Source organism: Musca autumnalis, unplaced genomic scaffold, assembly GCF_047663935.1.
Source record: "Musca autumnalis isolate F117 unplaced genomic scaffold, ASM4766393v1 scaffold_1, whole genome shotgun sequence".
NCBI lineage: Eukaryota > Metazoa > Arthropoda > Insecta > Diptera > Muscidae > Musca > Musca autumnalis.
The window spans coordinates 200,671,408-200,697,122 of NW_027411644.1; the positions used below are offsets into that span (position 1 = coordinate 200,671,408).

Sequence of the window (25,715 nt, forward strand, 5' to 3'; positions counted from 1 at the left end):
CAATTCGGTGCTCAAATGGGACTAACACATTCAAAATATCTTAAAATGACGCATACTATATATGGGGCCTTATATGGGGGCTATACCAAAACGTGTACCTATATAAACAAAATTTGGTACAAATATTTTTTAGCCTCTGGAGACACAAAATGCCAAATGGTCAAATGGGACAAATATCCAAAAATTTCCTTAAAACGAAGACGCGTCACGCGTGGACCCACATTGCCCGCTTTCAATACCAAAACTCCTACATACATATAATACATTTTACCAAAATGTCATCCACCTACTTCAATCCGTTCGGAAGCTAGAGTGATTTCCACAGACGGACGGACATGGCTATATCGATGTAGAATTGCACGCTGATCAAGAATATATTGTTTGTGGGGTCTAAAATGATTATTTCGAGTAGTTACAAACTTAATATACCCTCCATCCTATGGTGGAGGGTATAATAAAAAACTCTAAAATAGAATTTAGTCTAACCGATTTGTGGGGTGGTTCGGACGTGGTTTTTCGGAGGTTGGAAGATCGGAATGGGTTGGTTCGTAGGGTCGAAGTTCGGAGGGTGGAAGTTCGAAATGGGGTGGTTCGGAGCGGGGTGGTTCGGAATGGGGTTGTTCGCAGGTTGGAAGTTCAGAAGGGCGTGGTTAGCAGGGTGGAAGTTCTCAGGGCGTGGTCAGCAGGGTGGAAGTTCTCAAGGCGATGGTTCGGAAAAATTAATTTAATCCTTATAATTTCTTATCATTATCGTGTTTTCAATTATTCCTAACAAAATCTCCCGTCGTACCGTTTTAAAAACTTTACTTTTTTTAACAATGTACATTGGCAAAGAGGACGCTTGTCCCGCAAATTTTAGGCAAACTTATCAACATTTCTTTTTTTGTATTAATTTTTTAATTTATTAATCGAGCTTTATGATCTATAATGCAAGTGAAAAAGGAAAGCCGACGATTCGAACCCACACACCCACCACTATGTGACATGCATGTTTTGCCTTCGGTAAAGGCTCTTCAGACATATCGGATGTGGAGTGGCTTCGCTGTCCTCGAACTTTTCTTCTTTCAATTGCATTTTTTTTTTTTTGTTTTTTATAACAACAATGAGGATTTTCCCATTTAGTTGTGCTTTCATGACAAACGCTTAGCGCTGCCTTTGAAAGTTATGAGTTTGGATCTGAACGCTAACACGCCGTGACAACACTTTTTTCCTGTGTTTTTCAACATTTCGTCTGCAAAAACAAAAGGCAAAGTTTTCTGTGGAATGAAAGTGCACTTTTTTTTAATCTTAGCAAAATACATTTGGCAGTTACAACTTTTCACCTAGCAGAAGAGTAAGTTTGTGAAACAGAAATCAAAAAGAGAGAATAAATTTCTTGAAAACTAAGCAAACTCAACTTATCTTTAGCAACTTCTCAATAATAAGGGATCTGTGAACGGAAAAATTTGCGAATTGTCAAAAATATTGCTAAAGGGGAGTACGCACTAACAGTCAAAACTGACAGTCAACGTACTTTTAGGACAATTTTCCGGCAAATAACAACTTTTATTTAGCTAAAAACGTTTGAAATACAATATTTACGGTATTATTTAGAGATTACAAAAGAAATTTTTCAGTTAGGCTTTGATATTCACGAAATAGACCTCGATGACTGTCAGTTTTGCTTGTCAATGTGTACTATACTTAAATGCAAAATGAAAAGTTGATAAGTTGTTTTGTGGAATAGATCACAGGTGACATTGCGGCCTAATATTGGGCCTATAACCTGGTTTACAGCATTATTCGACGGGATGTATACGTAAAGCAACTCTACATCGGGCATTTCGCACTGACTATTACAACCACAGCTTAAGCGAGTCCCCATCCTTCGCTTCTTGTACAACCATTCCGCAACATATTGTGACTATCATCGCAACTTTGCAAGCTATAGGTGACTGTGAGCTTTGTTTCCTGGATCGCGGCGACCATGACTTTCCTCCCACTCTTAAAGTCTACGTTTTCTACGACTTTATTGAGGAGACCATTACAATTAAATCGTAGGAATGATGAATTTTCGGGGCGCTAACAACAACATGTGGTATTTAATGCTGCATTTGGTTTTGTTGTGAATACTGCGGTGGTGCCTCGTATTCCCATGACGACAAAGCAACATAACTTCTTCTTATCTAACACGGCATGGACCAAAAGAGCTTGGATCAGGTATTCGGGGATATATTTCCGATCCCATTTGCTTTCGATCAGGGCATGGGAGCTGATTTGACTGATATTAAATTATTTAACTTTTATACGGATTGTATTTCATCCAGCGGAATAAATCTGGAGAGGAGTTGTTTTAACCTCCGCCTAACTACAAACCCTACAAGCAAACTTATGTATTCTTTCATGACTTGTATAATATAGTGCGTCACTTTAAGATGTGAAGCATTTTCGATCCATCGCATTTTCTATAAGGCGATAATTCCGTATTTTTCTTTGCAGTACTTAAACTGCACCTTATCTTTAAAGAGTGTGGTTATTCCAAGTACAGATTCGCAAGTCAAAATGAAAGTGATATTTGATGATTATGGGTTGCCTAAAATCCCTCCGTCGATCCAAACATCACAGGTACTTAGACAATTTCCGCTGTGCTTAACCTGTGGTTGCGTCCTGCGGCACTCAGCTATGCTTGGCGAAAATTGGTAATACAAGATAACGTAGGACACCTCTTTGCTAAAAAGTGTCAATAAGGAAAAGGATTTTAGGCTTTGTTGCGAGAATATTTGTTTTTAGTTATTAATGGACTTGTCTTATACCCAAAGTTTTAAGTTCTCCTTATATCCCTTTTTATTTACTTCGTGAAACCAATTATTAATGTTCCATAATTCTTTCCATTTCCTTGCAGCATTCACAATATGATATCATGATATAAATTCAATTACACCCCACCCCTAAAACTTCGCACAATATGCATCGAACCAAAAAGAGGTCAGAGACGACCTCTCTAAATCAAACAAAACATAGCTCAGCGATACCCAATAGAAGGAAACATCATAAGGTGCGTTTAAAACTGCAGCAGATCCTTGGGGGAATTAATATCCTTAGTCGTTTAGTAATACTCTTAGTATTAGTACAAAATATTCAAGCCAATCGCCCGCCACGTTTTATTATCGATGGACAATCGGAAATTGTGCTGCGTTTAAAAGAGAGTCCCGAAACGGAAGTTGGTAAGTTGATTGAAAAATTATCAAGAATCAGAATTAATGTTTGTATTGCTCTCTCCTCAAAGGTACTTTGATTTACACCCTAAAGGGCTATGATCCCGACAATGACCCCCTAACATTTGGCAAACGTCCCACGGCAGATAGTGAAGTGATACGTATCGAAAATAAAGGCTCCAATGAAGCCAATGTCTATTTAGCCAAAGAATTAGATAGAGAAACTCAGGATGAATACTCAATAGTCTTAACGCTAACCGATAACCACTACAACGATTATAATTATGTAACACAAAGTTTCCTGCTGCTCGTGGAAGATATTAATGATAATGCACCGATATTTTTACCCTATCAAGGGGCTATTGAAATACCGGAAAATAGTGAATCTGGCGTTATAACGGCGCTGGAAGCAATCGATGCCGATGAGGGTGCCTATGGTCAGGTGGTGTACTATTTACAAGAATTGGAGGGTGATAATGATATGTTTGCCATTACCACCAATCAAGGCAAGGGAGTGTTGAGTTTAACTGGCCAATTGGATTATGAAAGTAAAGCTTTGTATCAATTGAGAGTTTTGGCAGTGGATAGAGCCAATCAGGGCCCCGTTAATACAGGAACTGCGGCGATTTTAATAAAAGTCAAAGATATTGAAGATCAACCACCGGAATTTGTTAAAGTTCAACCTGTGGCGAGAATAGCTGAAGATGCTCCCGTTGGCACGCGGGTAATGCGTGTACTATGTGTTGACGGAGACCGGGGCATTAATAATCCAATAGCCTATGAATTGGAATCGAATGAACTGTTTGCCATTGAACGCAATACTGGGTGGATATATACCGTGCGTGAGTTGGATCGTGAAGATCCCAGTAATCAAGTTAATGGAGCGTATATTTTAAAAATCACTGCCAAGGAGATATCAAAGGTAAGTACAAGAGAGTGAGAGACAAAGTCAGAAAATATTTCAATAGGGAGTTTGGATTTTTATGTTGTTGTTGTACCCGCCACCACAGAATAAAGGTGTTTGTCCTTCAGTTTCTAATTTCCCGAAATATTTTTTGGGCTTGGCGTTAAAAAGTATATCCGGATAACATAGATGTCTTCCTTGTCCCTTCTGGGATGTTTGTGTGATAAAGTTATATTTATAATTTGGTGTGTCGGGCTCTCAGTGAATATAAAACCTCTTTTGAATAGAAGAATTCGCCGGTACATCAGCACAATAAGGTGTTATCAAACAATGCCTACCATCGACTGTAGGTATATAATGGCGGTGAATGTAAAACAGTGTTCGCCAACAACTACAAATGCAACAGCTCCGTTTGTGTTGGGCACACACACGAGATTATCTACCCTCTCTAGATAAACATCGTGTGCGTTGATTCATTGCTAAAACATAGAAGATGATCGGTGGTGAGAGTAACGTTCAAACTCACCACAATTGAGATTGTGTGTGTTCACACAGACACGGCTCTCGAGCCCAGTGGTGATTAACACTGATGTAAAATTAATCTAAAAACAAACCTCGTTATTCACCATACCTAAGATTCACCATATAAAGTAATAGCTCTGTTCCAGAACTAAAAAGTTTTTACAATTTTTACCACTTTTACACATTTTGCGTTCCCGTACACAAAATTTATATGAAAATCGTTTACGACTTTTACAACTTTTACGACTTTTACCACTTTATAAAGTACGGGAACAGGCCAAATACCTACTATCGGTAGTAGGTATGTACATAATGGCGGAGAATATAAAACAAGCTTGGACATAAACCTCGCTATGCACCACATCCAAGACACAAATTATTTACAATAAATCTTCCTCTATTTGACCCAACATGATTTAGTCCCAATTTACATTGGGCGAGTTTACTTGCGGCAATTGTCAGTTTGTTGGTGAGAGAGGGTGCTGAGAGGCAAAGGGTTACCATATGCCTCACCTCTCTCTCCTACAAAATGACAATTGCCGCAAGTAAACTCGCCCAATGTAAATTGGGACTTAGTATCGCCAGATTAGCATTATATTCACAGTGGTTTGATAACACAAAATATATCATGAGGACATGGATTAATGTTTTACAGATATTTTGATCGATAACTCTATGTACAGTTGCGTTCAAAATAATAGGAGCGCCCATACAAAAAAAGAAAATTGTCAAAAAATATGGTTAAATGTACTCATTTTGGTTTATTTTGAATTTGTTTGACATTGTTGACATTCCAACAGTTAATTCATCAACAGAAATGTGGCAATCTGTTTTAAATTATTTACTGTTTACACCAACATTATAAATCGTGTTTAAAGTTTTTGTTCAAAAAAATAGGAGCGTGGAAGAAAAAGGACGAGAAAAATAGTTTTAGTTGAGTTTAGGATCAAAATTGTCAATATTTTAGTTAACAGTAGTAAATCCAATAGATTTTACGAGATTTGATTGCTGTTTGAAAACAAAAGTCCTTTGGAGGTAGCCAAAAAACCGGCGATAGTCCTTGCAGAAATTTTTTCCATAAATTGAGCACTTATTGGGCAACCCAATGGATTTTGTAGACAAAAGCTTTAACGATTAGATTTGTTTGATGCTATGGATGTTATCCCTAACAATATATAATGATTGGTATCCCATAAATTTGTGTATTTTGATCCTTGAGCCATGTTTAAGGCAGTTTACATTAGCCCTTAAGGTAAGGATCGGCCAAATAAGCGTATCTATAAGGAATTTGTTCCCTAACCAAATAATATTTGGAAGTCCTTAGGATGCTAACCTTGTGTATGCAATCAATTTCAATTATATTCAAAAAATGTTTAAAACGTGAACGGTTGAAATGTACTTTGAACCATTTAGTGATAGGCAGGCTGGGATTGCACTGTGGTTGGTATACGCCGTAATATATTTTTCAATATAAACTTACGTTTTTCACTCAAAAATACTTCATTTAGGTTAGTTTCATTAGAAAACTATTTATTATACGATGCAAAACCTAATAAAAATAATCTTAGGCCAACTTCAAAAGTTTGTCTTTAAAGTTTCCTTCTCATCAAAGCGTTTTGAGAAATGTCTCATATGTGCCAATCATCCAATTATTCAAAACTGAACCATATAATGAATTCTGCGTGCAGTTAAGATGCTAAGGACCTCAAAACATCACTTGAGCGAGACATTAATGCCTTATAGATACGCTTTTTTTAACCGATCCTTACGTAAAGAATTAATGGAAACTGGCTTTAACTTGGCTTAAGGATCAAAATACACGAATTTCCGGGATTACCGATCATTATATATTGTTCGAAATAACAGCCAGAGCATCAAAAAACTCTAATCACTAAAGTTCTGTCTACAAAATCCATTGAGTTATTCAATAAGTGCTCAATTTATGGAAAAAATCGCTGCAAGGACAATCACCTGTTTTAGGCTACCTCCAAAGGACTTTTGTTTTCAAACTGCCATCAAATCTCATAAAATCTATTGGGTTCACTACTGTCAACTAAAACATACACAATTTTGATCTTAAACTCAGCTAAAAATATTTTTATTGTTCGTTTTCTTCCGCACTCCTATTTTTTTGAACAACAAATTTGAAGGCGATTTATAATGTTGGTGTAAACAGTAAATAATTTAAAACAGATTGCCACATTTCTGCTGATCAATTAACTGTTGGGATGTCAACAATGTTAAACAAATTCAAAATAAACCGAAATGGGTAAGTTTAACCATGTTTATTCGACAATTCCCTTGATGTGAATGAGCACTCCTATTATTTTGAACACAGCTGTATACCCACAGCTCTTCGTGTTTTTTATGGTAGCTACTTAGTTTATATTTAACTTGAGGGGGAACTAAAGGAACTGTTTGTCATCACCAAGTAGAAGGCGAATGGGTGTGCAATGAGAAAAATACACTCTGCAAATTCTAGCTATTCAATCGAAAGAGGACAGTGGAAGCGACTGCGTTCACACTTACCAGCTCAATGCTAAGGCGGCCGGTTCTGTGCATCCGATTGACTCGGAGGTATCTTCGAACAGGGGCTGTCACCCCAACTATTATGTGTTTGTTTTTAATTGAGCTGTAATGACCTTGGTTAGCTTGTTCGTACATTCATTATCATGGGAGCGACAATATATTCCGAACTGTTGGGCCACCAGGCCATGAATCTGTTCCGCCAGATCCGCATCCACCACATGTCAACATCATTGAGATGTAATGCATGTAGCAAATGGGTGCACTTCAGGGGCTGCTCTGATCTTAGCAGCCTTCAGGACTACTGCAGTAGGAGTCACATCTTCCATCTTGTCTTCAACTTCGTGGTCGGAATACGAGACACCCAACAAACACAGCATCTAACACCACATATTGTTGTTCAGCGTCCTCGGAAACGCTTCGTTCCTGCAACTCAATTTCAAATGTCTCCGTAACAAAGTTATCAAAATTGTAGGTTTTATATGTCGAAGAAACATTGCGGTCGCTTGCGAGCCAAGAAACGAAGCTCATTGTCACCTATAGCTTGATCGAATCTAGTGACCCATATATGGAATGTATGGGGGTATGTCCGATATTAGTTAGCATTTATAGGGCAATAACCGGCTGGTGCTAGGGTACTTCAAAGTGCATCATAAGCTTTGGCATTCCATCTTAGACAATGACCAGAGGGGTACAGCGCTGGTCGAGCAAATTGATAGCTCCTCACCTTGCACGGTGAATGAAGACGATCCAACAAGGAGAAGAGGAGATTGCACAGTACGCCAAATATCACCATTGTAGCACCAGGTCTGATAACTGACGTATTCTGGCAAGCCGTCATTTTAGACCACCTTTCTATCATCGTCTCCGTAAATAGACCACCCGACTTTTCGGAACCATGGGAAAACTGATAGCTGAGAGAACTTTCCGGGACATCGTCGCTGCAGCAGCCGCTCGCTATTTCGGTCGGTTCCGCTACTGAAACCAGGCAAGGATGCCAGTAGAGACGAATTGTACACGCCGATTTCTTTCCTGTCGCCAGTAGCGAATATCCTAGACACACTACTCCTCCGCACGATAAGAAGCTGCTTCTCAGTTGCCGATCATCAACATCGGTTCCAAAAAAAAAAAAAACAGCACAGCATGACAACAGCCCTGCACGTCATCTACAACATAGCAATCCGTGCAACCAAACAGTTATGGAGGCGCTTGAGTTTTAAAGAGCCTTTGATACTGTCAAGCGCTGCACACTGTTTGAAGAAAACGAGCCGACAACCCTCACGCCAAGTTTTAAAGGTTGTACGTGGAATTCAGGAACAAGAAGTCCAAGCCCCGTAGAGTGAAACAGCGAGTTCCCCAAGGTGGGGTGATATCTCAGGAACTGTTTAACCTCTACGTCTCTTGTATTCCACCCGCTCCAGATGGCATTGAGATCGTAACTTATGCGGATAATTGTACGATCTTGGCGCAAGTACCTTCTCTGATATCATTTGTGAAGGGCTGAATCCCTATTTGACTAATCTTAACCTTTTCCAAGCGAGGAGTATGCAAATATCCGCCACTAAATCTACGACCACTCTGTTCACCACAAGCACTTATTTGAATGTCATGGTAGCAGAATTCCTACCACGATTTATCCCAAGATTCTAGGGGTCACATTCCACAGCATGTTCATGTCGTCCGCATATGCCACAGCTATCTGCGACTAGTTGAGATGTAGGAACAAGGTCCTCAAGTCCCTAGCCGGCGGCACTTGGGGTGCAAAGAAAGAAACCTTGTTGACCACATATAACGAGATAGGTTCATCTGTCGTAAGCTATGTGTCGCCAGTTTGTTCCGCTAATATAAGTGCAACGCGATGGGACAAAGATTCTTCCAATACAGCAACACAATGGCATACTTTGTTACAGTATTTGTTCGGGTGTTACAGTGAGAGCCATTCTAATCACCGTATTGAGGATGGAATCCTCCCCCAGGCATGTTAAAAACGATGTTCATGATCCAGAACAGAAGGTCAAACGTTGCATGAGAGAACCGACAAGCCTATCAAGCAGATTTAAATATCATTTACACGGATGCAGTCGCAGGTGCCATAAACAACTACCTTGTGAATGGGGGTTCTCGATGAACATCCCTCATCTATCGCAGCTAAGGATCGTCAGCTGCCACAACAATCCAGAGTAGTTTTGACTCATCTATCCTCGGGATGCCGCAGCCGTCTAAATTCCCATAGGTCGATGACACCGTGCAAAACACCTGCCCAGCATGCAGCACAGGCACACACGACACACTGCACCTCTTCAATTGCCCTGCCAAACCGAAGTAGCTATAACACTTCGAAGCAAACACATTCCTAGAACTGGAGATAGACCCAGAGCCAGATACACTGTTACATCAACAACTATATGTTTTTTTAACTCTTATAAAGCACTGTTGGGCAGAAATGCTCGGCCTCATACACAAAAGTGTAAAAAATACATGAGTCTCTCGCAATTTGCCCACCATTGTTATAAAGCAATAGGCCGGTCTGTGGTAAGCTATGTGGTACCAGTGTGGTATGCGCTACGCAGTGGAAAAATATTTAAACGTGACAGAATACCGCCCTGAGGACTGCAACAGGATGCCTCCTCATGATACCAATGGACCAACATTCATGAGGATACGGAAATTTCACCGGTGTATTAGCCCAACAATATGTTGTCGATGCAGTACCTGATTGAGTGTTACCACCGTGAGCAGGACTTCCACAATCTAGTGGACAGGTTTCCGCCACCCAGGCACGTCAAGAGAGTTCTTCATGATATAAACCAGACCCTATAGATCAATGAGCCTATCAGGCAGGTTTGGATAGCATTTACACTGATGCAGTCACGCAGGCAGTACAGATACCAGTCCATTGCAGCAGAAGAACGTTAGCTGGAAATGCAAAGACGAGTGGTTTTAGCCCAGATAAGATCCGGACGACGCAGCCGCCTCAATTCATATTGGGCCCGAATTTATGCCACGATACCCAAAACATGCCCTACATGTGGACTGGGACTGCACAACATGATGCTTTTTTTTAAATGCCCAGCTAATCCCACCCACCTGTCTACTGCCTCTTTATGGACGCAACCAGTCTAGGTGGTAAAATTTTTGACTTTGGTACAGAGGAACTAGAATCAGATAACTGAAATAATACACGAACGAACATATTTGCGTTGCTACAACAACCATCGACATAGGTATATAGTGGCGTAGAATGTAAAACTAGCCTGGACACATAGCATAGACATAACACTTATCAAGCAATACCTACCATCGGCGTGGGTAAATATGTATATAATGGTGGAGAATGTAAAACCAGCCTAGACATACCACCAGGCCAAGCAATAAAACCAGCCTTGACACAAACCTCGCTATTCACCACACCCAAGACACAAATTTGCCAGATTAGTGGCTTGATAACATGCTTTTATATTAGCATGGTCTTTATATAATATCAAGATGTCAACATACCTGAGTTCTTTGCAAAAATTGTTCGCATGGTTGACGGTACAAAAAGTTCGACCCGCCCGAACATTACTCTATTATCCTTCTTATTCTAATTTTCTTTCAGACCTCGCCCCACTCTTCGCCTCACGCGGCCCAGGTAAAAACCGAGGTAACCATTATTGTGTCCGATGTCAATGATGAAATTCCCACATTTGGAGAATCGCTCTATCGCTGTGAAGTTAATGAAAATGCCCAATCAAATACACCGCTAAATTTCATAGATGGTGATATTCGACATTTTGTCTATGATCGAGATGTGGGTAACAATGGCACATTTCGCCTTTTCTTGGATCCACCAAATGATATTTTCGAAATAGTGCCAGATATTGCAGTCAATGAGGCAAGCTTTATGATTCGTGTCAAGAATCCTAGATCTCTGGATTATGAACAATTAAAGGAAATCAATTTTACACTTTTCGCCCGAGAAGTGGATGAACCTAGTCGTTATTCTTCGGCTCATATACAGATTTTCATAAGAGATCAAAATGATAATTTTCCAGAATTTTCCCAAAATATTTACAATGTCTCGCTGCCGGAGAATAGTGAAATTGGCACAACTGTGGCCAAAATTGAGGCCAGTGATGTGGATTCGGGAGATTATGGCACCTTGGGAATAAGGTATCGCAATTTAAGGGGTGGAATAGCTCATTTGTAAGTATTAAAATCTCCAATGTATGTGTTATTGCAAACTAATAACCCATGTTTTCTCCCCAGGTTACATTTAAATCCCATTACCGGCTTGGTAACGATCAAACAATCAGGCGGCTCGGCATTTGATCGTGAAATTGTTTCCCGCCACTATATGACCGTTGAGGCCATTGATAACTTGGGTTTGGGAAATCGTAACACTGCCCAGTTGATTATCAACATAGAAGATCTCAATGATAATGCTCCCATATGTCTGCAACGTCAGTACGAAACCACTTTACTGGAAAATAAAATGGAATTTGAACATCCGCTGCAGTTGGAGGCCCGTGATAATGATCTCAATGGAACGGAAAATAGTCAAATAACCTATGAAATAGTTGAGGGAATGTATCGTTCAAATTTCTCCATAGATCCTGAATTGGGTATACTGCGACCACTTAACCCCTTTGATTATGAACAGCTGGTGGAACACAAACAACGGCATCATTCACATCACGAAAAGAAAGCAGATAAAGGTGTTCGTGTGCTAGATTTAATGGTGCGCGCCAGAGACTCAGGAATACCAATGTTATCTACAGTGGTTTCAGTACTTATCTATGTCCAGGATATCAATGATAACGCCCCAATATTCCTCAAAAATTTCTATTCAAAGTCAATACCGGAAGATATGCCAGGCGGTAGTTCGGTACTTCAAGTTGCTGCCATAGATCGTGATGGTTCGTCTCCAAATAATGCCATAGTTTATCGTATACAGTCTGGTGCCCAGGATAAGTTTGTCATTAATTCGGAAACGGGTATAATTTCTGTGGCCCATGGTGCTAATTTGGATCCAGATTTAACGGAAAATAAAACGACACACTATACCTTAGCTGTGGTAAGTGATTTATTTATCTGCCACAGGAAATAACTAAAAACAGCTACATTATCTTAGTTGCTTAGGGACCTGTAAAAGCGTAGATAACGATGCGGATAATATAGATGTTATATATCTATCTATATTATCCAAATAACGTAGATAATGTATCTGCGTTATCCAAAAACGTAGATAATGTATCTACATTATCCAAATAACGTTGATATGTATCCACGTTATCCAAAGAACGTATCTACAATATCCGCATAATCCAGATAATTAATCTACGTTATCCAAAGAACATGGAAAATGTATCTACGTTATCCCACCAACGTAGATAATGTATCTATATTATCCATATAAGGTAGATAATGTATCTGCGTTATCCAAAAAACGTAGATAATGTATCTACATTATCCAAAGAACGTATCTACAATATCCGCATAATTCAGATAATTAATCTACGTTATCCAAAGAACATGAAAAATGTATCTACGTTATCCCACCAACGTAGATAATGTATCTACGTTATCCAAATATCGTTGATATGTATCTACGTTATCCAAATAACGTTGACAATGTATCCAAGTTATCCAAAGTACATAGATAATGTAACTACGTTATCCAAATATGGTAGATAATGTATCTATGTTATCCAAAGAACATGGATAATGTATTAACGTTATCCCACCAAGGTAGATAATGTATATATACATTATCCAAATAACGTATCTACATTATCCAAATAACGTATATAATGTATCTACGTTACCCAAATAACGTTGATAATGTGTACTCTTTATCCAATGAACGTGGATAATGTATCTACGTTATCCAAATACCGTTGATAATGTATCCAAGTTATCCAAAGTAGGTAGATAATGTATCTACATTGTCCAAATAACGTTGATAATGTATCCACGTTATCCAAAGAACGTATCTACAATATCCGCATAATGCAGATAATTAATCTACGTTATCCAAAGAACATGAAAAATGTATCTACGTTATCCCACCAACGTAGATAATGTATCTATATTATCCAAATAACGTATATAATGTATCTATATTATCCAAATAACGTAGATAATGTATCTACATTATCCAAATATGGTATATAATGTATCTGAGTTATCCAAACAACGTAGATAATGTATCTATATTATCCAAATAAAGTTGATAATGTATCCACGTTATCCAAAGAACGTATCTACAATATCCGCATAATGCAGATAATTAATCTACGTTATCCAAAGAACATGGAAAATGTATCTACGTTATCCCACCAACGTAGATAATGTATCTATATTATCCATATAAGGTAGATAATGTATCTGCGTTATCCAAAAAACGTAGATAATGTATCTACATTATCCCACCAACGTAGATAATGTAATCTGCGTTATCCAAAGAACGTATCTACAATATCCGCATAATGCAGATAATTAATCTACGTTATCCAAAGAACATGGAAAATGTATCTATCCCACCAACGTAGATAATGTATCTATATTATCCATATAAGGTAGATAATGTATCTGCGTTATCCAAAAAACGTAGATAATGTATCTACATTATCCAAATAACGTTGATATGTATCCACGTTATCCAAAGAACGTATCTACAATATCCGCATAATCCAGATAATTAATCTACGTTATCCAAAGAACATGGAAAATGTATCTACGTTATCCCACCAACGTAGATAATGTATCTATATTATCCATATAAGGTAGATAATGTATCTGCGTTATCCAAAAAACGTAGATAATGTATCTACATTATCCAAAGAACGTATCTACAATATCCGCATAATGCAGATAATTAATCTACGTTATCCAAAAAACATGAAAAATGTATCTACGTTATCCCACCAACGTAGATAATGTATCTACGTTATCCAAATATCGTTGACATGTATCTACTTTATCCAAATAACGTTAACAATGTATCCAAGTTATCCAAAGTACATAGATAATGTAACTACGTTATCCAAATATGGTAGATAATGTATCTATGTTATCCAAAGAACATGGATAATGTATTAACGTTATCACACCAAGGTAGATAATGTATATATACATTATCCAAATAACGTATCTACATTATCCAAATAACGTAGATAATGTATCTACGTTACCCAAATAACGTTGATAATGTGTACTCTTTATCCAATGAACGTGGATAATGTATCTACGTTATCCAAATAGCGTTGATAATGTATCTACTTTATCCAATGTATCCAATGTATAATGTATCTACGTTATCCAAATAGCGTTGATAATGTATCCACTTTATCCAATGACCGTGGATAATGTATCTACGTTATCCAACTAACATAGATAATGTATTACGTTATCCAAAGAACATGGCAAATGTGTCTAAGTTATCCCACGATAGTTGATAATGTATCTACATTATACAAATAACGTAGATAATGCATCTACATTATCCAAATAACGTAGATAATGCATCCACGTTAACCGAATAACGTAGATAATGTATCTACGTTATCCAAATAACGTTTATAATGTATACACTTTATCCAATGAACGTGGATAATGTATCTACGTTATCCAAAGTTGTTAAATAATGTATCTACGTTATCCAAAGAACATGGATAATGTATTTACGTTATCCAAATATGCTAGATAATGTATCTACGTTATCCAAAGAAACTATCTACGAAGTCCGTATAATGCAGATAATTAATCTACTTTATCCAAAAAACATGGATAATGTATCTACGTTGTCCCACCGACGTAGATAATGTATCTACATTATCCAAATAACGTAAATAATGTATCTACGTTAGCCAGATAATGTTGATAATGTATACACTTTAACCAATGAACGTGGATAATGTATCTACGTTATCCAAATAACGTTAATAATGTATCCAAGTTATCCAAAGTAGTTAGATAATGTTTCTCCGTTATTCAAACAAAGTTTATAATGTATCTACGTTATCCAAATAAAGTAGATAATGTATCTACGTTATCCAAATAACATTGATAATGTATTTACGTTATCCAAATAATGTCGATAATGTATCTACGTTATCCAAAAAACGGTGATAATGTAGCTTTATTATCCAAAAACGTAGACAATGTATCTACGTCATGCTAAATACATAGATAAGGTATCTACGTTATCCAAATAACGTTGATAATGTATCCACGTTGTCCATAGGACGTAGATATAGTATCTACGATATCCGCGTAATGCAAATAATTACTCTACGTTATTCTAATAACGTTGATAATGTATGTATATATGCAGATAAGTAATCACCGTTATCCAAAGAACGTGGATAATGTTTCTACGTTATCTAAAGAACATGTATAATTGTCTACGATATCCGCATAATGCAGATAATTAATGTAGGTTATGCAGATAACGGGGAAAATTGTCCAAAGAGCATGGATAATGTACTACGTTATCCAAATAACGTTGATAATGTATCCACGTTATCCAAAGAAGATGGATAATGTACCTACGATATCCACATACTGTAGATACTTAATCTACGTTATTCAAATAACGTTAATAATGTGTTCACGTTATCCAAAGAACTTGGATAATGTATCTGCGGTATCTTCATAATGCAGATAATTAATCTACGTAATTTTATGAACGCGGATAATGCATCTACGATATCCGTATAATGCGTATATCCAAATAACGTAGATAATATATCTGCGTTATTCAAGTAAAGTAGATAATGTGTCTACGTTATTTAAATAACGTTGCTAGTATCCACGTTGTCCAATGAACATGAATAATGAACTTTTAATATCCGCATAATGTAGATAATTAATCTACGTTATCCGAATAACTTTGATAATGTATCCACGTTATCCAAAAAACATGAACATGTACGATATCCATACAATGCACATAATTAATCTAATCTATACAAATAACGGGTAAATTGTTTATCCACGTTACACACATTGACACAGAATATGTATCTGGTTGGTGCATTTTCTTTATCCATATAATTTGGATAAGATAACGTAGATGAAATATTTATTGTATCCGTTTGATGTAGATGATGTATCCCTTTTATCCAAATAAGGTGGATCATGTATCTATTGTTCATTGACGCAATTCCAAATAATAATTTTCCCAATCTTCCACCTTTCAGCTTGCAATTGATGGAGGTATTGGAAATTCACAGCTAATGAATATCGCCACCGTAAACATAACCATCAAAGATGTTAACAATAAATTACCTCTCCTCTCGGAATTACCCACCCTCACAATTGTGGAAAATACACCGGTGGGAACACAAATCTATAAAATCGCAGCCAATGATTCCGATGAAAATCCCATTATACGTTATAAAATCAATCCACACAATTCGGAAGCACGCAACGAAGAGGGTAGCATTGTAAAACAAACTGAATACGATTATATATCGATATTCGATTTGGATCCCATTGATGGTACCTTACAACTGATAAAACTTATCGACCGGGAACGTGTGGAACATATAAAACTAGCAATTATTGTAGAAGATTTAGCTGCAGCCAAGGGTAGGCAAGTTGTAGAACGGTTCTTAACCATACAAGTGGCCGATGAAAATGATAATAATCCGAAATTTAAACAACCCTTCTATAAGAAATCCATAACGGAGAATAGCATGAATGGTGTATTGATAGCCAATGTCGTTGCCTATGATGTGGATAAGAATCGTACCATCACCTACAGCGTGGAAGGTAATCCCTTGATAAGGCAAATGATACACATGGATTCACATACCGGAGAAATTGTGGTAGCCAATAAAATCGATCATGAACAATATCAATGGTTGAATTTTTCGGTAAGAGCTACGGATTCTGGTGTACCACCACGTTCGGCATTGGTTGATGTTTTCGTATCGGTTCTTGATGAGAATGATAATAATCCTTATTTTATTGGTGGTTCGAAAAATTACACAATTAGTGAATCGGCTGTGGTTGGAACACGCATTGGCAACATACAAGCCGCCGATGCAGATTCAGGAGATTTTGGAAAAATCACATTTCTCATGGATCGCATAAGTTCACAGGGAAAATTCTCCATAGATGCTGATACGGGAGTGCTGAGTGTTATCGATAGATTGGATCGAGAGACAAAGGATTTCTATATGTTGGTAATCGAGGCATGGGATAATTATCAATTTGGATTTTTGGCTGGTGAAAGTCGTAATGCCTTTAAGCAAGTTTTGTAAGTAATTCTTTTGGGAAAATTAAAGTAAAACTCATAACTTATTTTGTTGTATTTATTTTTAGTATCACCATTTTGGATGAAAATGATAATGTCCCGGAGGTATCTGTACCCACATCATGTGTTTTAATAACCGAATATCATGAATTGAATGAAAAAATTGCCTCTATCAAGGGCAAAGATGCCGATGATCCTCAAACACCAAACGGAAGATTGGAATTTAAAATAACCAAAGGAAATTCGGAGGGTAAGTTAAGTCTTAGATTGGGAGGAGAGATAACAATATGTACATAAAATAGAGTTGTTGTAACCACAAAGCTTCTGAAGTTAGTTGTGTAGGTTTGGCAGGGCAGCTGGAAAGATACAGTGTATGGTGCAGGTCCGTACCGCATAATGGGCAGATGTTTTGCACAGTGTCATCAATCCTTGCCCTATAGGAATTTAGAGGGCTGCACTATTCCGAGCGTAGCTGACCCAGACCTACTCTGGTTTGTCGTGGCAGCTGACGCTCCTCAGCTGCGATAGATGGGGGATATTTTCCGAGGATCGCATTCACACGATAGTTGTTTACGGCATCTGCGACTGGATCTGGTCCAGGGGTTAAACCTCTCATTCCCAGGCATGTTAGGAGGGATCTACGTGATTCCCTGCTGACATGCCTGGATGGGAGTTCTAACCACAATATGGTGATTATTGTGGCTCTCACGGTTACACCCGAACAAGTTCTGTAACGAGATAATGTCAATGTGTTGTCACACCGGAAGACATGAGCACGCACCTTATTCCAGTTCTCAGGGTGGCATTCTGACAGGTTTGAATATTTTTCCATTGCGTTGCTCTTATATTCACGGACCACACTAGGGCCGCATATCTTACCACAGACCGATTTCTTTATCCACACCCCAAGTATTGTCGGCTTGGTACATGAGGATCTTGTTCCTCTATCCCAGCTTCTCGTAGATAGCAGTGGCATGCGCGGACAACGTGAACATGCTGTGGAATCTTGGGATAGTTAGTGGTCGGAATTCTGCAAACATCGACCATAACATTCAACTCAGTGCTCACCTCTGCCGTCAATGTGGTGAACAGATTATCCATAGATTTAGTAGCGGATACTTGCATATTCCTAGCGTGGAAAAATATGGTAAGGTCAGTCAAATAGGACTTCAGCCTTTCACAAGTAACATTAGGGAAGGTACCCAACGCTAAGATCGTACAATCATCCGCATAAGTAACGATGTCAATGCCGTCTGAAGGGGTGGAATACAAGAGAGGTAGAGGTTAAACAGTTCCGGAGATATCACTCCACCTTTCGTAACTCCCTATTCACTCAACGGGGCTTGGACTTCTTGTTCCTAAATTTCACGCACTACTGGTGTCTACACACATATTCGATTACCCAATGTTTCAAACTTGTGCGGAGGGTAGTCTGCCCGATGTCCTCCAATAGCGCGGAGTGTCTGACAGGCCCATTTTCCAGACTTTGGGAACGATGTGAGTGGCTAGCGACAGGTTGAAAACTTTGGTGAGATACTCCACTCCCGGCTCATCCAGCTGATTCAGCATTACCATGGAGATTCCATCCAGGCCCAACGCTTTGGATGATTTTGCGTTCCTGATGAATTTGGTATTCCCGCAAAGCTCAAAGCTTTGTAAAATGACTTTAACTGACACGAGGTCCTCAGTTAAAATAGGAAAGAACCTCTCCGAAGAGTTTGGTACCAAAAGAGGTTTCAGACAAGGAGACAGCCTTTCGTGTGACCTCTTCAACATCCTGCTAGAAAAGGTTATACGAGAGGCAAACGCCAAAAGAAGTGGCACAATCTACACCAATAGTCACATGTTACTTGCTTAAGCTGATGATATAGACATCATGGGCCGATCAGTAAAAGAAGTAACTGATACCTTTATAAAGGTCGAAGGAGAATCTGCTACAGTGGGTCTGGCGGTAAACGGTGAGAAGACCAAGTTGATGGTGTCGACGCGCAATGCGTCCATTGAGCTCGGACCGACTGTGGAAGTTGGTTCCTATAATATTGAGGTAGTAAAAGACTTCGTCTACCTCGGCACCTCCGAAACACAACAAACGACATCAGTTGTGAAATAAAAAGAAGAATTGTATTGGCCAACAGATGCTACTTTGGTTTAAGTAAGCAGTTTAAAAACAAAGCCACATCTCGTCAAACAAAAATAACGCTCTACAAAACACTGATACTACCCGTGCTGATGTATGGCTCCGAAGCCTGGGTACTTGCGCAAGCAGACATGGCAGTGCTTGGTGTGTTTGAGAGAAAAATTCTTCGAAAGATCTACGGACCAATCTGCGTTGACGGTGAATATCGACGTCGCATGAACCACGAGCTGTATCTGCTATACAACGACATCAATATAGTTAAACGTATCGAGATGCAGCGATTGCGTTGGCTAGGCCATATCATAAGAATGAGCGATGATGAACCCGCTAAAAAGGCGTATGAATACATGCCACATGGCGGTGCACGCAGAATTGGCAGGCCAAGGAATAGATGGCGCAAACAAGTGGATGATGAGATGAAAAGGCGCGGTATTCCAGAGTGCAAAGCAACAAATAGAGAGGAATGGAGATCTCTTCTTAGTTCGGCCTATATAACAAATGTTCTGTAATGGGCCAGCTAAGTAAGTAAGATGACATTCGAGAGTGACTAAACCATTGCCCACAATTGACTTATTCCGGCTCTAATGTTGCGAATCTTCAGATGATTTAGCCAATCGTTCCGCTTACGCTCACCGACCAATCTGTTAACTTCCAGTGTCAACTTGCTGACTCTGGGGTCACGGGGTAGGTTCGACGAAGCTATTTGCGCTCATTTACTAATTCCATCGCCTCTGCTAGGAAATTTGGTCTCATCTCGGGTATTCGACCAGCAGGTATATGGCGGGCGAAAGCAGCGGTGGTGATGTCTTTCATACCCGAACACCAGAAGGGTTACGTAGTTCTCTGAAACTATGATTGATGGACTCTCTAAATCCACGCAAATTAGTTTTCCCATGAAAATACGGCATTCAGAGGTGATGAAGAGTCGCAGTGTTTTGATGGGTACAATTGTGGGGAGATGATCTGACCCAAGAGAAAGGAGAGTTGTCAATTGACGTAAATTATCAGTCCAGGTGATACGATGGATATATCTGGCGAACTGTGATACTCTCCGCTAATTCTGATAGGAGCATCCTCATTGACCATACAATCAATCATTCTGCTAGGCCAACAATATACTTCTCATGTCATTTCCGAGGACCAAATGCCACAACTCATGATGAGCATTAAAGTCCCCCAAGGCCAGTCAGTTATGATCTTCCAAAAGCAGGCTAATGTTAGACCTATATCCTGGAGTACAGCTAATTACCAGCGTGATGTATACGTTAGGCAACTCTGCATGGGAAGTTCCACACCTGACTGCTACTTCCAAACATTCCATGTAGGGGTCATTAGATCCAGACGTGGTGCTTCTATAGACCCTTTCTGAAAGAAGGGTGCTTTTATATATCCTTTGTGAAAGAAAGAAATCTTCTATAGACGCTTTCTGAAAGAAGGGTGCTTCTATAGACGCTTTCTGAAAGAAAGGTGGCTTCCGTAGACCCTTTCTGAAAGAAAGGGTGCATTAATAGACCATTTCTGGAAGAAATGGTACATTAATAGACCCTTTCTAAAAGAAAGGCTGCATTAATAAACCCTTTCTGAAAGAAAGGGTGCTTCTATAGACGCATTCTGAAAGAAGGGTGCTTCTAAGACGCTTTCTGAAAGAAGGGTGCTTCTATAGACGCTTTCTGAAAGAAGGGTGCTTCTATATATCCTTTCTATATAGGAGCACCTATAGACCCTTTCTGAAAGAAATGGTGCATCTATAGATCCTTTCCGAAAGAAATGGTGCATCTACAGATCCTTTCCAAAAGAAATGGTGCATCTGAAAAAAGGATGCTTCCATAGACCCTTTCTAAAAGAAAAGGGTGCTTCCATAAACCTTTCTGAAAGAATGCGTGCTTCCATAAACCTTTCTGAAAGAATGGGTGCATCAATAGACCCTTTTCTGAAAGAAAGGGTGCTTCCATAAACTCTTTCCGAAACAAAAGGGTGCTTCTATAGACCCTTTTCTGAAAGAAAGGGTGCTTCCATAAACCCTCTCCGAAACAAAAGGGTGTTTCTATAGACCCTTTCTGAGAGAAAGGGTGCTTCTATAGACACTTTCTGAAATAAAGGGTGTTTCTACAGGCCCTTTCTGAAAGAAAGGTAGCTTCTATAGACCCTTTCTGAAAGAAATGGTGCTTCTATAAAGCCTTTGAAATGAAAATGAAATGTTGCTTCCGTAGACCCTTACTGAAAGAAAGGGTGCATTAAGCGACCATTTCTGGAAGAAATGGTACATTAATAGACCCTTTCTAAAAGAAAGGGTGCTTCTATAGACCCCTTCTGAAAGAAAGGGTACTTCTATAGACCCTTTCTGATGGAAAAGGTTGCTTCTATAGACCCTTTCTGAAACAAAGGTGCTTCTATAGACCCTTTCTGAAACAAAGGGTGCTTCTATAGACCCTTTCTGAAACAAAGGGTGCATCTATGGACTCTTTCTGAAGGAAAAGGGTGTTTCTATAGAACAATTCTGAAAGAAAAGGGTGCCTCTACAGACCCTTTCTGAAAGAAAGGGTGCTTCTATAGATCCTTTCTGAAAGAAGGGTGCTTCTATAGACCCTTTCTAAAAGAAAGGGTGCTTCTATAGTCCCTTTCTAAAAGAAAGGGTGCATTAATAGATGCTTTCTGAAAGAAAGGGTGCATTAATAGATGCTTTCTGAAAGAAAGGGTGCATTAATAGATCCTTTTTGAAAGAAAGGGTGCATTAATAGATCCTTTCTGAAAGAAAGGGTGCATTAACAGACCCTTTCTGAAAGAAAGGGTGCATTAACAGGCCCTTTTTAAAAGAAAGGGTGCTTCTATAGACCCTTTCTGAAAGATGCGCCCTTTCTTTCAGAATGGGTCTATTAAAGCGCCCTTTCTTTCACAAAGGGTCTATTAATGCGCCCTTTCTTTCACAAAGGGTCTATTAATGCGCCCTTTCTGAAAGAAAGATTGCTTATATAGACCCTGTCCGTATATGGGTTGTCATATTACTCACATTAATTACAACACCACGTTCCCATCTTCCTTTCAGATCTATTTGAATTACGACAAATTGACGCCTGGAATGCACACATTTATGCAAAAACATCCCTGCGAAATCGTTATGGTAATCATTCGTTAACGATAACAACACGTGATTTGGGTGCACCACCGAATATCGTCACCAAAATGCTAGATATTTGTATATCGGATTTTAATGATCATGCTCCGGTATTTATACAACCGCTACACAATACAACGGTGCGAGTACCAGAAAATGCCACTGTCGGATCATTGATATTGAAGGTGATGGCGACCGATGAAGATATAGGTATGAATGCCTTGGTACATTATCGCCTTAAACCCGATCCCTTGGGTAGTTATAAACTCTTCGAATTGGATGCGGAGACGGGACATTTGTTTTTAAAAGAACCATTGGATCGGGATAAACAGAAAATTCATGAGGTAAGAGGGAGAAGAAAAGAATTCCTCTTATTATAAGAGGAAGAAAAAAGTCATTTGAATTGTATTCTAATTTGGTTTTGGTTTTAGATTCGAATAGAAGCCTATGATCAGGGATTACCCACCTCTTTGAGTACCGATTTGGATTTGACCATTTACATACGCAATGTCAACGAATATGAGCCACAATTTATTGTGGATGAAATTGCTGTTAATTTTACAGGTAAGTCTTGGAAAAATAACCCTCGGAATCCAGATTTATTTATATTCCAATTTTCAGAACATTCCGATCCCGGTTCAGAACGTGTAAAACTTCCCGATACCATTGACAAAGATGAAGTTGATGATTTGGATGATCCTCCAAGTCAGGTGTGCTACTTCATTGTAAAGGGCAATGATGAAGAGAATTTCCATTTGGATCCCGAAACTCACATTTTGACCACCCAAAAACAATTGGATCGGGAAATCAAAGCCTTCTATAATCTTTACGTGAAAGCAACAGAAAGTTGCCAAGAACCCGGAGGCACAGGTTTTGATGTGGCCACCACAAAAAATCTAGATATAGAAATAGATCATGAACCCATAAGGCCCCACAATAGACGTCAAGGAGGTTTCCTACGCAACAAGGAAGGTTATGATCGTTACAAGCATTCACGGAATTTAAGATCTATTGAAAATTTTGAATTTGATCAGCATATGAATGCTAATGGTAGCAGCAGCAGCAGCGAGGAGCTACTGATGACAGATAGCACCATTGTCAGGGTACGAGTTCATGTCTTGGACATCAATGACAATCCACCAAGATTTCGTTCGAAAATCTTCACAGGGGGTATAACAACGAGTGCTGATTTTGGCGCACGATTTATGCGTGTTGAAGCTGAGGATTTGGACGAAGGACCAAATGCCATTATTAATTATTATCAAGTTGGTGAAATAAGACAAACGCTGTCGGAGGGTTTGGAAAATATACGCACTTCACCATTTCTGGTGGACCAAGAAACGGGGGAGATACAATTGAATTTTGATCCTCAAAAGGGTATGAAGGGTTATTTTGATTTTATGGTCTTGGCCAATGATACGGTGGGCATGAAAGATGTGGCCCATGTCTTTATCTATCTGCTGAGGGAAGATCAAAAGGTGCGCTTTGTTTTTCGTCTACAACCCAATGAGCTGAGAGATAAAATACAAATGTTTAGAGAGTAAGTCCGGCGCACTCTTTGAATAAGTAACAAAGATCTAATCGGCTTCTTCTTCTTCTTCTCTTTTTCCAGAAATCTAAGCAACATTACCGATACCATAGTCAACATCGATGAAATTAAGGTCCACGAGAACAAAGATGGTTCGGTGGATAAAACCAAAACCGATTTGTATATGCATTTGGTGGGCAAAGAAGATAATTCCATATACGAAGTGGCGGATGTTTTGAATCTTATCGACACTCATATTGAACATTTGGATGGCCTATTTAAGGATCTCAATGTCTTAGATACCCAACCGGCTGAAGCCCAATTGCTACAGGCCGGCCAACAGGCAAATGCCATGTATATTTGGTTGGTGTTTACAAATCTCTTCTTGGCAACATTGCTGGTGGTCACCTTGGCGCTGTGTGCCTCTCAACGCAGTGGTTATAAACGTCAGCTGAGGGCTGCTAAAGTTAATATTTTTCGTAAGTGTTTCAGAAGCAAAATACATGCTATTCAAGTTATAACTCAATTTAGTCCAGATTTATATGAAGCAATTTTCCCCAACAAAAATACTCATTACAAAACCCCTTACTAACCCATTATTATGTTTATATTTTGACCACTAAAGTCACGGCTACTTATTTAACATTTGCCTGACCCTAATGATCCGTACAAGGTATGTTCGGGGTGGTAGTCAGGTGTGGAACTGCCGAGGTAGAGTTGCTGAACGTATACATCCCGCCGATAACTAGCTGTATTTCAGGTTACAAGCCTAATATTTGCCCATTTTTGGTAGGTTATAACCGTCTGGTCTTCGGGGAATTTAATGAACATCATGAGTTGTGGCGTTCGACATTTGATTGCTCTACTTTCTGCGCGGTCTATGAGGACGAGCCTACCAGAATTAGCGGAGTGTGTCCCAGTTCGCCAGATATAACCATCGTATCACCTGGTCTGACAAACAACGTCACCTGGCAGCCCGTCGTTTCTTTTGGATCAGACCATCTCCGCATAATTGTCGCTGACCGCCCGATTTCATCATCACCGAACGGAAAAACTAATTGGTCGAGTTTCTGAGAGTTCACTAATCACCGCTTCAGAGATCTGCCCAATCCTTCTGATGTTCGGGTAGCGGAAAGGAGGTTCCGAGACATCATTCCTGCTGGTCGAATACCCGAAGTGATACCAAACCTCATAGCAGAGGCGACGGGATTAGCAAATGAGTGTGATAAGCTTCGTCAAGCCAACCCAAGTGACCCCAAAGTCAGGGAGCTTGCACTGGAACTTGACAGGTTAATCTGTGAGTATAAGCGGAACAAGTGATTAAATCATCTGAAGTGTTGCAATATTGGAGCCGGAATAAATGAATTGTGGGCAACGGTTAAGTCACTCTTGAACCCTGAGAAGGAGGAAGATAGAACCTCAGTCATTTTTGGCGACGTAACGTTGATTGACCCGAAGAGGTGAACACGTTATTTCAATCGAAAGTTTGTCGAGCACCTCTAGAGTGACAGAGGGAAGAGAACTACGTCGCATCAGATCTCTTCCT

General features: G+C 39.2%; 1 protein-coding gene across 1 annotated transcript in view; it reads left to right on the top strand.

Moving 5' to 3' along the window:
* The window catches only part of Cad88C (cadherin 88C), a 92,169-nt gene that overhangs the window by 60,703 nt on the left and 5,751 nt on the right, over nucleotides 1–25,715 (top strand). The window contains exons 2-11 of the mRNA XM_073959890.1: nucleotides 2,882–3,203; nucleotides 3,266–4,116; nucleotides 10,745–11,331; nucleotides 11,395–12,202; nucleotides 16,332–17,395; nucleotides 17,461–17,642; nucleotides 22,573–22,985; nucleotides 23,073–23,205; nucleotides 23,263–24,181; nucleotides 24,254–24,648. Of these exons, the coding sequence (XP_073815991.1) occupies nucleotides 2,945–3,203; nucleotides 3,266–4,116; nucleotides 10,745–11,331; nucleotides 11,395–12,202; nucleotides 16,332–17,395; nucleotides 17,461–17,642; nucleotides 22,573–22,985; nucleotides 23,073–23,205; nucleotides 23,263–24,181; nucleotides 24,254–24,648 (5,611 nt within the window). The 5' untranslated portion in view covers nucleotides 2,882–2,944. The remainder of the gene's footprint in view (nucleotides 1–2,881; nucleotides 3,204–3,265; nucleotides 4,117–10,744; nucleotides 11,332–11,394; nucleotides 12,203–16,331; nucleotides 17,396–17,460; nucleotides 17,643–22,572; nucleotides 22,986–23,072; nucleotides 23,206–23,262; nucleotides 24,182–24,253; nucleotides 24,649–25,715) is intronic.